Source organism: Podarcis erhardii, assembly GCF_964252035.2.
Source record: "Podarcis erhardii genome assembly, chromosome: 4".
NCBI classification, from domain to species: Eukaryota; Metazoa; Chordata; class Lepidosauria; order Squamata; family Lacertidae; genus Podarcis; species Podarcis erhardii.
The window spans coordinates 58,958,695-58,974,544 of record NC_138508.1 but is presented as its reverse complement, the minus strand read 5'-3'; the positions used below and the strand labels follow the sequence as shown (position 1 = coordinate 58,974,544).

At 38.0% G+C, this 15,850-nt stretch overlaps 1 protein-coding gene across 3 annotated transcripts in view; it reads left to right on the top strand.

The window, feature by feature from the left end:
• The window catches only part of KDM6A (lysine demethylase 6A), a 109,760-nt gene that overhangs the window by 51,898 nt on the left and 42,012 nt on the right, over nt 1-15,850 (top strand). For 2 of the 3 annotated variants that reach the window (XM_081858569.1, XM_081858567.1), the window contains exons 7-16: nt 2,866-2,920; nt 6,257-6,291; nt 7,235-7,328; nt 9,369-9,495; nt 11,368-11,466; nt 11,955-12,174; nt 12,710-12,844; nt 13,286-13,435; nt 13,919-14,014; nt 15,609-15,713. In XM_081858569.1, coding sequence (XP_081714695.1) covers nt 2,866-2,920; nt 6,257-6,291; nt 7,235-7,328; nt 9,369-9,495; nt 11,368-11,466; nt 11,955-12,174; nt 12,710-12,844; nt 13,286-13,435; nt 13,919-14,014; nt 15,609-15,713 — 1,116 coding nt within the window. The remainder of the gene's footprint in view (nt 1-2,865; nt 2,921-6,256; nt 6,292-7,234; nt 7,329-9,368; nt 9,496-11,367; nt 11,467-11,954; nt 12,175-12,709; nt 12,845-13,285; nt 13,436-13,918; nt 14,015-15,608; nt 15,714-15,850) is intronic. The other variant, XM_081858568.1, reaches the window with a different exon arrangement.

Genomic DNA, 15,850 nt, shown 5'->3' with positions numbered 1-15,850 from the left:
ATTTCTGAATCTGAAAAGCTGTATGATGGTCTTTTTGAATAGGTTTTGTTTTATAGAGTTTTCAGAAATTTTACCTCTATCAACATCCTTAAATCTTTCCAAGCATAAATAGTATTGCAGCCATTAGAGTTCTTGAGCCTTGGAAAAAGGGTAGCTTATGCACAATGAGTCAAATTTATAATTTGCAAGTTAGAGATAGCATACAATTTTTTCGTAGAAATAATTCTAAGCAGTTTAGTTTGATTATTTATTGTTTAAAAGAGAAATAAAATAAAGCTGTGCATCAACAAAACTGACTTTTTTTTTTTGTAAGACTGTGAATGCATGTATTGGTCGCTCTAGCACTAGTTTTTATAGTTCATCTTGCATTGTGATGCCATTGGAGTTCTTGGTTTGCTTGTTTAGTTGATTACCTTGATTAATGAACACTTTCGTAATTTTTTTGAATGAAAAATGCTTGTTTAAAAACATTACTGCCACCCTGGTATGGTGATGTTTCATTTATATGATGAGGGTGAAGGCATGTTTACAATATGAAGTATCATTCTGTTATGACATTCTGATAAAGGGGGTGAGTATCAGTTACTTACCCTGAACCTTGAATTGTTTGCATAATTAATTGCTCCTATTTTTCTTTTGATTTGTGTTCAAGGTAACAGCATACAGTTAGTTAAATTGTGCTAACAAATTACATACCACTATACAGTTTTATTAATCGTCTAAAATGTTAGCAGTAGCAAATTTACTTCTGAAAATCCTGAATGTTTCAATGAGGAAAAAATAAGTGCAAAATACATAACACTTTTTGAATTAATATGGACTTTTGAATGATTTCATGTGCTTTTCATATGTTTGTGTCTATAAAAAAGGGCCCTCAAGTTTATCTACAGTTGTGTATTATGAATGGCCTACCATTAACTTCTGTAAAGGGAAATGTTTCATATGTGCTCAGGGTTTTTTCATTGTGTACATGGAGTTTTTCCATATTTTTAGAATCATGAAACTCAGTATTAATGTTGGATTACTGAGTATATAGGAGAACTCCAGTAGGCAAACCTTTTGTTCAGAAATGTGATATCCCATCAGGGATGATGAAAACTTTAGAGATCAAAGTTTTCTGTCTCCAGTGGGCTATAGCTGTTGTTGGGATCCGCAAGGAGGGATCATGTCACCTGAAACCTCAAAGCACTGTACTGAATGCTGCTGAGGTACCGGATCTAATTCAGGGATTTGTTGTTAGCATATGAAGTCGAAATGACTTGGGACTCAAGTACCTGAGAGCCTTTCACAGTAGCATCCAACTGTGCATTACAGTCAGCAGGGGAAGCCCCACTTGTCCCATCTGTTGGAGTGGTTGGTAGGATGGTGACAGGGTATTCTGTCATGTGACAAGGCACCTTGCTGCTTGTAATCTAGCTGGCATTCAAAATAGAAACATTTTGGTAATGGTTAAATACATTTTTTATTTCTCTAGTGTTTTGGATCTGAGCTGAATTTGATATTTGTTGGATAATTAGTGCTACCAGGCAGAGGGCCTTCTCAGTAGTGGTGCCCGCTACCAGATGTCAAAGGAAAAAACAACTGCCAGACTTTTAGGACACATCTGAAGGCAGCCCTGTTTAGGGAAGCTTTTAATATCTGAAGGACTATTGTACAGTGGTGCCCCGCAAGACGAATGCCTCGCAAGATGGAAAACTCGCTAGACGAAAGAGTTTTCCGTTTTGGAGGTGCTTTGCAAAATGAATTTCCTATGGGCTTGCTTCGCAAGACGAAAATGTCTTGCGAGTTCCTGCGTTTTTCCCCCCTCCCCCCTTTTTCTAAGCCGCTTATCTGCTAAGCCGCTAAAAGCCGCTAATAGTGCTAATCCGCTAAGCCGTCAATGGGCTTGCTTCGCAAGACGAAAAAACCGCTAGACGAAGAGAGTCGCGGAACGGATTCTTTTCGTCTTGCGAGGCACCACTGTATTTTAATATTTTGTTGGAAGCCGCCCAGAGTGGCTGGAGAAACCCAGCCAGATGGGCAGGGTATAAATAAAAAAATTGTTGTTGTTGCTGTTGTTGATTGTAATTTTTGAGTTAGAATAATAGAATTTTAGAGTTGAGTGGGACTGCTAGGGTCATCTAGTCCAACCCCCTGCAATGCAGGAATCTCAGCTGAAGCATCCAAGACAGATGGTCATCCAACCTCTGCTTAAAAACCTGCAAGGAAGGAGAGTCCACCGCCTCCCAAGGGAGACCTGTTCCACTGTTGGACAGCTCTTACTGTCAGAAAGTTTCCCCAGGTGTTTAGTTGGAATCTCCTTTCTTGCAACTTTAGTAAGCTCGGGTGCAGTTTATTATGATAGTTTTTATGATAGTTTCATTATTTTGCCTGGTTTTGCCTAGTTAGTTGTTAATTGCCCTATATTCCTAATTTGAGGAAGGGTGGGGTGTAAAAATAATGAAATGATTAATTTTTTCCCCCTGAAAACAAACATTGACTGTAGCATTTTCCTGGTAACAGTTGAATTCTTTTATGACCTTTCATATATTTTATAAGCATTGCTGTGTTGTTTTTATGAAATCGTTACATATTTTTTGCTTTAGTTTTGTTACGTTTCGTTCTTTGAATCTTATATTTTACTTTGTCTACATAAACCTTTAATTGCTTTATGTTTCCCTATGATTTTGACATACATTGTACGTGCATCACTGTAACATACAATAAAAACATTCAGTGGTTGGATGTATGCCATTAACATTTTTTTGCACGTATTGCTTGCACCATTTTATCTTCTACTGAATCTATATAAAGTGAATATCTACCAAATATTTCTTTAGCTTTTTACAGGGGGAAAAACATTTATTTTTCTGTTCTCTTTTACAGCATTTTCAGTTAGCTTTGGTTGACTGCAACCCTTGCACTTTGTCCAATGCTGAAAGTAAGTAGCTTAATTTATCTGTGGTCTTAGTAACTTTTTAGATTTATGTCTATATCACCCTAGTGTCATGATTAATCCATTTTCCTACTTCACTGCTGTCTTATCAGTCTAAGGAGAACACTCTCTCACTCTCTCTCTCTCTCTCTCTCTCTCTCTCTGTGTGTGTGTGTGTGCGCGCGTGTGTGTGTGTGTGTGTGTGTGTGTGTAGCATTTAGTGCACTGGAGCTACTTATTATTTTCTTTTGACAATAATAATGCATCACTATCAGCAAATAACTAAAATGAATTCTTAAAATATTAAATGGTGTAAGTAGTTGTATGTTTAAATACAAAACTGTTTCTTTGTAACATGTTGGAGAGTTTCAGGCTTTTCTTTTTTGAAGGCAAACTTCTCATGGAAAACAACTACAGTGGTGCCCCGCAAGACGAATGCCTCGCAAGACGGAAAACTCGCTAGACGAAAGAGTTTTCCGTTTTGGAGGTGCTTCGCAAAACGAATTTCCTATGGGCTTGCTTCGCAAGACAAAAATGTCTTGCGAGTTCCTGCAGGTTTTTTTCCCTTCCCCCCCTTTTTCTAAGCCGCTAAGCCGCTTATCTGCTTATCCGCTAAGCCGCTAAAAGCCGCTAATAGCGCTAATCCGCTAAGCTGTCAATTGGCTTGCTTCGCAAGACGAAAAAACCGCTAGACGAAAAGACTCGCGGAACGGATTCTTTTCGTCTTGCGAGGCACCACTGTAGATTCCCCCATTACGCTTGAAATTAGTTACTGTTTCATATTTGTCTAGATAATCTTTTCCTTAGACCAGAGCTTTCCAAACTTGTGTCACAAGATGTTAGTGCAGAGGTTTTCAACCTTTTTGAGTCCATGGCTTCCTTGACCCAACTACAGTGGTACCTCAGGTTAAGAACTTAATTCGTTCTGGAGGTCCGTTCTTAACCTGAAACTGTTCTTAACCTGAGGTACCACTTTAGCTAATGGGCCTCATGCTGCCGCTGCGCTTCCGTCGCGCGATTTCTGTTCTCATCCTGAAGCAAAGTTCTTAGCCCGAAGTAATATTTCTGGGTTAGAGGAGTCTGTAACCTGAAGCTTCTGCAGCCTGAAGCGTCTGTAACCCAAGGTACCACTGTACGTTCCTTCTGTGGCACCCCAGTGGGGCTCAGGAGCCCAGTTATGTCACCCCTTGTCTGCAGAGCTGGCAGCCTCTCACCCTTTTTTTTGAAAACCCTCTCTGGTGGAGTGTATCCTCATCCTCCTCTCCTCTCCTCTCATCTCTCCTCTCCTTGGCAGTCCTCCAGGCATTTGCAGCTGCCACCCCAAAGAGAAGTTCCTCCTCACACTGCCCCACAGGGGCTTGGGAAGCACCCCTTGGCCAGCCCCAGAGGCAGCATTTGCCTGGGGAGCTTGTAGCCAGGGCTGCTGCAACAACAGCAGCTGTGCAAGCCTTTGGTCAGCCGAGATGCAAGAGGGCATCAGAGGAGGGAGGGAAGGAAATAGGGACAGAGGCCACGGTTGCCTGCAGTACCCCGACCATCATTCAAGGCACCTCGGAGTGCCACAGCACACTGGTTGAAAGCCACTGCATAAGTGTGTTGGTGCATCACACGAGCGCTCATCACGTTCCTCCCAGGCCTGGAAAGGGGTTAGTTTAATGTCCAGTTTGCTAGTAAAACTAAATTACTATGTTGTGAAATGATGCATGTCTAAAAAGTATGTCACCAAGATTAAAAGCTTGGAAAGCCCTGCCCTAAACTGTCCAATGGAAAGCCAAATTGGTGTTTACAGAGTTAGAACTGCTGTTTTTGATTGTGTGCTTTGTTTACAATTGTTTGGGTTCAAGGCTATGTTAGACTTTTCCAGTATGCTTTTTTATTTTCTTCTACTGAAGAAATTCCCTATACCCCCTATACCATATGACAAAGTAATTAGAGCTCTGTAGAGAGATTTGGCTGGTTATTTCAGATTTAATATATGATATTCGTCACCTCTGCAGATTTTTACTGTCTTTGCTCATTTTCTCCTCGTCTTCCTTCTTATCACAGACCACATCTTCTCAACTCGATCTCTTCATACTATTATCTTTCCAATTTCTTTTAAAAAATGTTTATTGTGCTTTTTCAGGCAGATGTTTTTCCTTCTCTCTGTTCTTTGCTCTCTTTCCTTTTGTCTCCCTTACTGTCAAGATTTAGATTATATTCTCCCCAGAGTAGGGAACACGTCTTTTATTCTCATGTTACTCTTTAAGTCTATATTGTTGGCTCTCAAATGGTGGACAGAGATTCCAGGTTGCTAGAATAAAATCAGTCTCTTCAACAGCTTATGCCATAATTAATTTGTTAGTCTTCAAGATGCCACAATACTCATTTTGGTTCACAAAAAAGAGTGTTAGCAACAGTGGAGAAAAAAATGACTGAAATATGACAGGGAGGAAAAGAATTCTTTATTAGGATTAAATTCAGAATCTGTAGTGTTTTTTCCAGGAAATTTACCTATTTGCCTTAAAGCTGTTATGATTTATAGTTATATATGCTCAGAAATATCTGACAGTCCGGAATGTATGCATTTATTATCCAGGCTATATTGCAAGACTGAGAGATTAAGTCCAAGCACAAATATTTCCATTAGTAGCTCCTTGGTTTATTATTACTACTACTATTACTACTATTAGCTTGAAGAATTTATCTGATTTCACTCTGTATCCTGATGTTTTGGGAAATGACCAGTGTTGTACCATAGACAACAACTTGGAGTACGGGCAGGATTTTAGTGTAGGACCACCAGATGTTTCTGAAGAATCTGTGAATATTGCTCATTTTTCAAAACTTAATGCGGCTTGTAAAGACTACAGTGCACAGGGAGGAGAGGCTTTTCCTCCCCACTAGGAAATTGTACCCCAGAACCCGTTATTATTCATGGAAGGGAAGTTCCTGTGCTAATGGAAACATTCCTTCTGGGGCTAATAGCAGATGGGGGTTGTGTGATTTTTATTGGGACTACGCCTAGGAGGAAAAGGGTTAAACTTTCCCATACCCAGCCTCCCATGCCTGCCATCTTTCTGCCAAATGATGTGGTTGATAGTGATACATTTAGCATCAAGTCTAGTTTTACAAAACTAAAAAAATACGTTGTGAACTGCCCTGAGATCTATGGGTATAGGGCTGTATACAGATCTAATAAATAAAATAAATTTTAAAAATTGAGTATCTAGCACCTGTGTAGACTCTCTTCTACCCTGATTTATCATTCAGCATCCACTCACAAACACATAAATGTTCCAACAGATGTGTATACATATATACTACAGTACTTAATTCTCTTGAATTTCCCTGCTTTTACAGTTCGGTTTCACGTTGCCCATTTATATGAAACCCAGGTAAGTGTATAATACTTTTTTGTTATTAAATGTGGTTAAGGTAGAACTATGCTATATAGCAAGAAGACTTAAGCTTGAATAAATGTGATTTAGCAAACATATTTGTCAGAATTGAGAAGCTACTCCCATCAGTGATTTTTGAAATGAGATAGAAAAGTTCACCTACTCATGAAGCATTGCCCTTACTCTGGGTGAACCTTGTTTGCCTTTAGTAACATCACTACATCAGCATATCTGTTTAGTTATATACCTTCACAATCATTTTGTAATTTGCGATTGCCTGGACTCAATTTGGGAAGGAGAAAGGCACTCTAACCAGGTGGGGAGATGGTCTAAAAGTAGCAGACAGGAGAAACGATGGCAGAAAACATAAAAAGGGACGTTTTCTCAGTTGAGGGATTTTGTTTGTGTCATGAAATATATCTTCTCTCCCCATCAGCACTAACACATAAGAGACAAGGTTTGAAGATTACTTAATTAGCTAGTAGTAGAACCAAATATCATTAGCTATGATATCCTATTTAATGTGCAGCATTTAGTTGCTCTTGTCAATTTGCTTTGATTCTTTATCAACCCAGATCAATAGCTTTCCCCCATTTTGGAGTCACTTATGGGCATCTTAAACATCAGATACCACCAACACTAACACAGTAGGACCTTCTTAATGTAGCAAAATAGGAATAAAGGGTCACTTTTATCAAAATCATAGCTAATAGATCAGCCACAAGAGTAATATGTTCATATTTTATTATGTAATACTGAACCAGCAGCTACTATTCATCATACTTGTGTTGATGTTTTATTTATCAGTGAAAACAGTATTCTACAGCTGTATGTTAATTGTTATTAAAATTCACTTATGTTCTTGTTTTTGACTATAATACCAATCCAGATTATCAGTAAAAAAATCCAGCATTTATAAATATGCTTTGCTCCTTTTTAGAGAAAATATCACTTGGCAAAGAAGGAATATGAACAACTTTTGCAGACTGAAAATCTCCCTGCACAAGTGAAAGCAACTGTGTTACAGCAGTTAGGTATGTAAAAGAAGTTGGGTACGTGAGGGAAAAGGAATTATTGTACATGATTTTCTACAGCTATTTGCTGGCTATAGAGTGGCATGGAACTTTGTTGTTGAGTCCTTAAGCTCAGAGGTGCAGTTCAGATATGACTCCAGTTGCAACAGATGATACAGGATGAATCTTTTAGTTTCCTAAAGTAACCTTAACATGTATTTTCAAAAGATTTTCTTCTATAAGAGTTTATACTTTTACACAGAGACTAATAATGAAAATTAACTTCTCTGTTGAAATGGATTGATTTAATGAGTCCAGGTCTTATGCAGGTCTTACTGCTTTTAAAGTAGGTTGGATGTATTTTGACACTGCTGTAATTGCTGTTTGTTTACGTGTTAATATTTGAGATAATTCATATTTCCTTCATTAAGTATTGATTATCTTTAGTTACCTTTAGCTACTGTTTGCCTCTAGCTGCTAGTTGCATAGAATTAAATATAGGAGTTCCTTTTTAGTTCAGATGCTAACAGATTAAAACAAATGGGACCTGCAATAAAATATTGCTGTATATGTCTGGTGGGCTATAGGTCAAATTCAGAGCCATTTGTCAGATATTATGTACACAAACTTTCCTTTCCTTACCTGACAGCATTAACAAAGGCCAAAAGTGCTTCAGTTTGCCCAGCTTGCTGTCTCTTCTATGGGAATATTGTACCTGACCATTATATGAAAAGCTGTTACACACAGCAGAGGTTATACTTTGACTTCAAGGGCTTCACTGAGTAGGAGGTAGAATTGGACAGTAGCAAGTTCTGTTTGGAAATATGTAATTGCTTACTTAAAATTTCTAGCTGTACTGCTTTTCAATGCTAGTGACAGGGGTGCCAACTCCTGGGGCCTGAGCCCTTTTGGGCCCCCAAACATTTTTGGTATGGGGGTTGTGCCCTCCAGTATTCAGAAAGTACAGAATCAAAGTGCAGAGCCAAGTGTGCCCAAGTTCCAGTGGCTGGATCCTCCTCCTCCTCTTGCCGCAAAGGGGAAGGAGAGTCAAAGTAATGGCATCAGGAAGAGGAGCCACCAGCCATTGAAGCCTAATATTCCTAGTGTTCCTAATACTCAAATTTTAAGTTCGTAACCATGGTTAAGAGGCAGATTATAGGGCTGAATGGATTCTTAGCTTGGTTGATTCAATATAGGTCTTTACAAGAGTATTCTGTTACAATATTGTGTGTTGAGCTATGAGCAAGTACGTGTTTTTTTCTCTCCTTATTAGATGTGTATAGTGGCTTAACTTCAATAATAGGTTGTGCACCTGTGGGGTTTTTTATTTGCTCTGCTTACAAAAGTTATTCTATGTGATTTATAAATTCTAAAAACCATGCAGTAGGCACTCAATGACTGCGTTAGCAAGTCATGCTCAACCAAAATTGGGGAACCTGCAGCCTTCCAGATGTTTTTGAACTATAGTTACCATCATCCCTGACCTCTGGGTATTCTGTCTGGGACGGGTGGGAGTTGGTATGCAACAACATCTGGAAGGTTGCAGGTTTCCAATCCTTGTGCTAAACCATAGCTTAGCACGACTAAAGTGAGCCACACTGAGCCTTAAGCTTTGATGTTCCCCCTCACTTTCTTCTCTGGTACAGCTGCTTGGAATAGTTTGAAAGATTTTGCTTCTTTGCTGAACCACAAATTGTGTCATCCGAACCAACAAACTAGGGTTAATATTAATGTGACTGATTTGTTCCAAACAGTGGCTTGTTTCAAACTATAGTTAACAGTTAAGGTTGAATATCTGGTGCCTACTGAATACTTCGCTTTCTTCCTGCAGGCTTTTAATTGAATTCTGATTTTATAGCCATAAATAATTTTTAATTTCATTGTATTGAGTCTCCTCTTGGAGCTGATTGTAATTAAGTAGTATAAATTGTTTAAAATTAATTAAAAAATTAATCACAACTTCTTGTTTAGACAACATGAGTTGATGTCAGGCCAGTGAGTAGCAATAACATCCCTACTGAAATACAAATAGCCATGTATATGTATATATTCTTTTTTTAGGGTGGATGCATCACACGGTGGATCAGTTAGGAGATAAAGCCACCAAGGAAAACTATGCTATTCAGTGTCTCCAGAAGTCTCTAGAGGCGGATCCCAATTCTGGGCAGTCCTGGTATTTCCTTGGAAGGTAAAAATGGGTGGTATACCATTTAAATACATTTTGAAAGTCTGCGATATTAACACATGCATACCCTGAAAGAACAAATGTCTGATTTAATCTTGGTATGAAAACCACAGAGCTAGTACTTTATCTGAGGTTAATTATTTTGGGGGGAAATGTGTCATTGCTAGGATAATTTAGCCTTTGTAGCATGTATGACATTGTTCATTATAAGTATAGCAAAATAACTTCAGCAAAACCATTATTTAAATCATTATTTGGAGATAAGACATTTGTGTTCTTTGTAATCTACGCAAAGTGATGTTGTTAGTATCCTCTTTATGTTCTAACCCAGTCCTTTACAACTGTGAAGATACCAAGCCATACATAGCTCAACATTAACACTAGGTAACACAATTCCCAGCTTAATAAGATTGTTTTTGCTCCCTGCTTGAGAATGCAGAAAACAAAGGGGATGTCAAAGCACCTTGCATCACCATCATCATCATCATCATCATCATCACTTATACCCTGCCCATCTGACTGGGTTTCCCCAGCCACTGAGCGGCTTCCAACAAAATATTAAAAATACAATAAAACATCAAACATTAAAAACTTTCCTAAACTTCAGATGTCTTCTAAAACTCAGACTGTTGTTTATTTCCTTGACATCTGAGGGCGTTCCACAGGGCGGGTGCCACTACCGAGAAGGCCCTCTGCCTGGTTCCCTGTAACTTCGCTTCTTGCAGTGAGGGAACCGCCAGAAGGCCCTTAGAGCTGGATCTCAGTGTCTGGGTTGAACGATGGGGGTGGAGATGCTCCTTCAGGTATACTGGGCTGAGGCCACAGTGTGTAGTTAGTGAGCTGTGTTGGTTTGACAGACCTGTTCTAGCCTTACCACATCTTCCTGTGTTGTATAATGCCTGCTTCTTCCTGTGTTGTATGGTGTTAATACTTGAAGAAGGGAGCGGGTGGTGCTGTGGTCTAAACCACTGAGCCTCTTTGGCTTGCCGATCAGAAGGTTGGCAGTTTGAGTCTGCGCTCCTATTGCTCTGTTCCAGCTCCTGCCAATCTAGCAGTTCAAAAGCATACCAGCATACACGCTTAACCGTCCAGGGGTCCTTTACCTTACCTGATATTTGAAGATGGTATTTTTACACTATCTTAGCAACTGAAAAATAAATCAGAATGGCTAATTTTGTATAGGCACTATTGTTGAAAAAACATGGGTGCTTACATTGGAAAGAACACTGTTAGATAAAAATAAACTATTGTGGCAAAGTCTATTCTACTTTAGTAAATATTATTCTAGAATTTATCAATCCCTGGCATTTTCATGTCACTTCCTTTTATTTAATATTAAAAATTACTCTGTTCTAATAGGCTGTTTATTTGAAGGCAAGGACCTGTATATCAAAATCCATGTATGTTTTCAGACTACAGCGTATCACAGATGAAACTGTAAACGTAGTTTATTTATTATTTTATTTTATTATTTATCCAAGGATCACAGGATGGTTTACAATATGAAAATTACATAAACACAGTATATAACATAGTAACAAAAAAATACCCCACTTTACTTACCTACCTACTTACTTACTTACTTACTAAATTTCTATTTAGAGAACAAATAAATAAGATAATCTTTTGTATTTCATGAAGTGACCCAGTTTTGGTTGTCCTGAAATTGATAGTTTGCTACTTTCATTTTCACAATGTTCTTTAGTAGATGGAACATTCCAATGGAGTTCGTTTAAATATATGAATCATAATGTATACGTATTGAGACAGCAGGCTTTTGCAATATGTAGGTTAATCACTGATATTAAAGGCAAACTTTTGCCAAATTGTTTTCAGATATGTAGATTGATAAATACATATTTTCTTTCCCCGCAGGTGCTATTCAAGTATTGGGAAAGTTCAGGATGCCTTTATATCTTATAGGCAGTCTATTGATAAATCAGAAGCAAGTGCAGACACATGGTGTTCTATAGGGTAAGTAACTACATTTACCCCTCATAATAAAGTCATGTGTTTGAGCAGTACAACTTTAAGCCCCCAGTGATATTATAACTGTAATACGAAGTTATTAATTTTTCCTTATTGCTAGATATAATGTGTAGTATGTACTCTTAAAAGCTAGCACTAAAACTTATTTTTAGATGTAATTGACTAAGGATTACAGTTGTATAATTCACAGTTTAAAATAAGTTTTTTGGAGTGGCTTCCACCCATTCCATTGTAGCAAATTAAGGTTTTGCAGCTATTGTGTTCAGGAAGATGGTTCCAGAACAATTTCTGGATTTTCCAAAAATCATACAATTTATAAAGCTGTATTACTGGATTTTCCAAATGTGAAACATGCACTTGTCTTTTATTTATTATTATCTAGAAGAGCTTGGTTAGTATACTGAGACACACCGAAGGGCTGGGTGTGATATTTGTCATCTAAAATTGATAATTGTGTTCATCTTTCTCTTCAGTGTGCTGTACCAGCAGCAGAATCAGCCTATGGATGCATTACAGGCCTATATCTGTGCTGTACAGCTGGACCACGGTCATGCTGCAGCCTGGATGGACCTTGGCACCCTCTATGAGTCCTGCAACCAGTCTCAGGATGCCATTAAATGCTACTTAAATGCAACCAGAAGCAAAAATTGTAGTAATACCTCTGCACTTGCAGCACGGATAAAGTATTTACAGGTAAAAACTTGGGTCTAAGAAGAGGGACACATTTAACTGACCTGGGTAGGGAGAAGGAATGAAAAAAACTAAGGACACAATATAATATGTGATTGTTTTGTGAATTGTGTGATCTGTTTCCATATACATTCTAAACATATCATAGCTTGCAGTTTCATTTAATTTCTCATTTTAAGTGGGTCTCTCTTAAGTATTTTTTTCTACCTTGATATAATTTATGCATATTTTGTGTTGTCTACATTTTAAGTTATCATAGCATTTAGTGAGAATACACACACTATCCTTTGCTCTTGTTTGCAGTTTCAGAACCAAAGCGCTAATGAGACCTCTGAAATCAGAGCTCAACTTTGTTCTGATTCTCACAAAGGTTTATATTCTGGTTACCCTCTTTATCCTTAGCACTTCTCTGAAACCCCAGAACTAAAATGTATTCTTTCTAAGACACAGTAGAATACGGAATTTAGGAAGATTTCATGGACTTGATCTTACTAAATTAGGCGTGTGTTAAATTTACTTTTTACATAATTTTTCCTAGGCTCAGTTGTGTAACCTACCACAAGGTAGTCTACAGAATAAAACTAAATTACTTCCTAGTATTGAGGAGGCATGGAGCCTACCAATCCCCGCAGAGCTTACCTCCAGGCAGGGTGCCATGAACACAGCACAGCAGGTGAGAAGTTGGGTTATGTTCTGCAGGTGCCCAGCTTTTTAAGGGTTCTTTTCAATCAATCTGTAGTAGTCAAGCGTATTTTGCTGTAGCACAGGGATAGTTTTCAGTGGTAACAAGACTAATTAGCAAAGGGAGATTAAGAATAGACTCCCTGTGATTTGGAGGAAATATGGGGGAACCAATTTAGAACCTTTGTGGATTTTCATGATTATCAGAAAGATTTCATCCCACATAGAAATTGCGGCAGACTTTTGTTTTAAAAACACCCCCATGAAAGGTACACATTGCTCCTTTGATGCTATGGAAATTGGTTTTCAATAAATGAGATCAGCATAGTCACACAGCCCTTATTAAAATGTGCAGCTGGTAAAAGATCTGTAGCTTAAGGAACATTTAAAAATGTATAGAACCATATTTTTTTCTTCCTCCTTTGATTCCTAGGCTTGTAAACCTCATCAAAATACTGAACCTGTACTAGGCCTCAGTCAAACACCTATTTCACAGCAATTGCCACTACACATGATTCCTTCTAGCCATGTAGATGACCTGTCCAGTCCAGCCAAGAGGAAAAGAACATCTAGTCCAACAAAGGTATATATTCTCATAAAAAGCCCCACTCAGTTACAAGAATCTGGCATCCAGGAGTATGAGTCTGTTGTTCAGATAACTCTTTAAAATGACAATCAGAATAGCAATGTTCACAATGATGACATTGCACTAGGAGTAGTTGAACATTGCAGTAGCTATAACAATAGCATACTAAAAGTTAGGGGGGAGAATCATGCCATTTTGTCTACCACCTTTGCTTATATTTAGAATGCTTAATCATCACATTAATAATATTGTAAGAACTAAGATGAATTTTGATAAACTTCTAAGTCCACCATTTGGTTTTATTTAATTCTTCATCACAGTTGATTATCTTTTACTTTTTATTCCATGATGATTATATTAACCAATACTGAATTATATATAGCAGTATTTTTAAAGGAAATATTCTTAACTTGTAGTGGACAGTTTTAATAAATTATTTCATCATTATATTCACATTTTTAATGTTAATGTTTTCCTTAGAACACTTTAGAAGCTTGGAGCAGTGGCCATACAATGTCACATCCTCCAGTACAACAACAAGTACATTCTTGGTGCTTGACACCACAGAAATTACAGGTAAATCTACAGAAAGCCTATTGTAATTTTTTCATAAAGTACATATGTCCATGCAGCACAAGTTGATCATATTTTTCTCATCTTCTGACATACCTCCAAGCTTTCATTAATTATTTCCTTTTAATTCATAATTTTTATCTGAAATATTTGCAGTTTTATATAAATGACTTTTCCTATTTTTATCTTTCACTGATCACCCTAAACCACTGTATAAATCATGAGCAGCACATGGTGCTCTCTAGATCAGAGGTTGGCAGCCTTTTTGGACCAGAAGGCACATTTTGAATTTTGAAAAGCACCAGTTACAAAATTTTAGAGAGTGCAGTTATTACTGCTTCCCAATCCCCACTATCTTCCTGTGGAAAGCCATGTCTTGATTGTGGCAAACGCACAATAATGATGTACACGCATACAAAATGATGCTGTTTCTGTCTTATAATAAGGAACGCCCCCCAGTATAAAGAAGAATATACAAGGTAGCCACACCACACTCATTCTTTCTTGCATACACTCACACCTACAGATGATAGATGAAACCAGCATCTTTCTCATTCATAAACACGCACTTCACTTACACATAACCACAAATACATCTCCTGCTCTCTGTCTCTGCTGCAGTGCATCTCTCTCAATCACACACACAGTGTATACCTGAGCAACCATCACCACACCATTCAGAAAAGCCCTATGATGGGAAAAGAAAATGCCTGCTTATTCACCTCCCTCTCAAATCTATAACAATACATGAGGGTCACATGCCCAGGGGCCCCAAGGAAGCCTTCAGGGGTGTCAAGTTGGCAATCCCTACTCTGGATGTTGTTGGACAATTCCCATCCGACCCAGGCATCATGGGCAATGGTCAGGATTGATGGGGGATGGAGTCCAACAACATATGGAATTCACTGTGTTACCTATCCCTGGTATAACTATTAAACACTTTGTAGAACTTTTTGTTAAAAATTGCTTTATTTTACAGTTTTATCATGGTAAAATATAGTTGAATGTGTAGCAGGACAATAATAGTTATATACTGTGTTTTGGCTTTAAAAACAAAATACACTTGCTTTGTATAATAAATATCCACAACTTCATGCATTTCTCTTCCTTATTCTGAGTCAGAGCCTAGGGCAGCCTTTGTCTCATTGAGGGCTAGATTGTAGCTATTGCTTCCCTTCCCCAACAACAAAATTGTTTCTCTCCCAAAGGAAGGGAAATTTTAGAGAGAATTGCTGAATAAATTTGGGAAATAAATAAGTGCCCTCAACAGTTGTCACTGTGCTTGCGCAACTGATCTGCTGTTGCCTACAAAATAGCATGAATTTTCCCAGGCTTCACTATCTGCTTGTATGATAAGAATTTATTGGTCAGAGAATTGTAGTCATTGATTTCTTATCTATGGTTTACTTAATTTGAGTAGGTTGTGTATCTGTTTATTTTTAGTACAACTTGTTTCAAGGAAAGGAATTGATGGACTGAATGGGGTGCATATAATGATAAACAGATAGTGTCAGAAGATTTTTGTCATGTGAATTGTTATAAACAAATCTAAACTTATGCAGGGGGCCTAAGTAATTTTTTAAAATTTATTTTCTAGCACTTGGACCAGCTGCGTGCAAATAGAAATAATTTAAATCCAGCACAGAAACTTCTGCTGGAACAGCTGGAGAGTCAGTGTGTCATGATGCAGCAACACCAGCAGGTGCCAACAAAAAACATTTGTTTCTGTTTTGTACATATCCTGTCTTAATTATCTTTTTTCTTTTCCAAACAATTGCCAACAAGCTGAAGAAGTCATAGGGTGGAATCCAGTCTTGAAGGAGCTGACTTCTCCTTGCA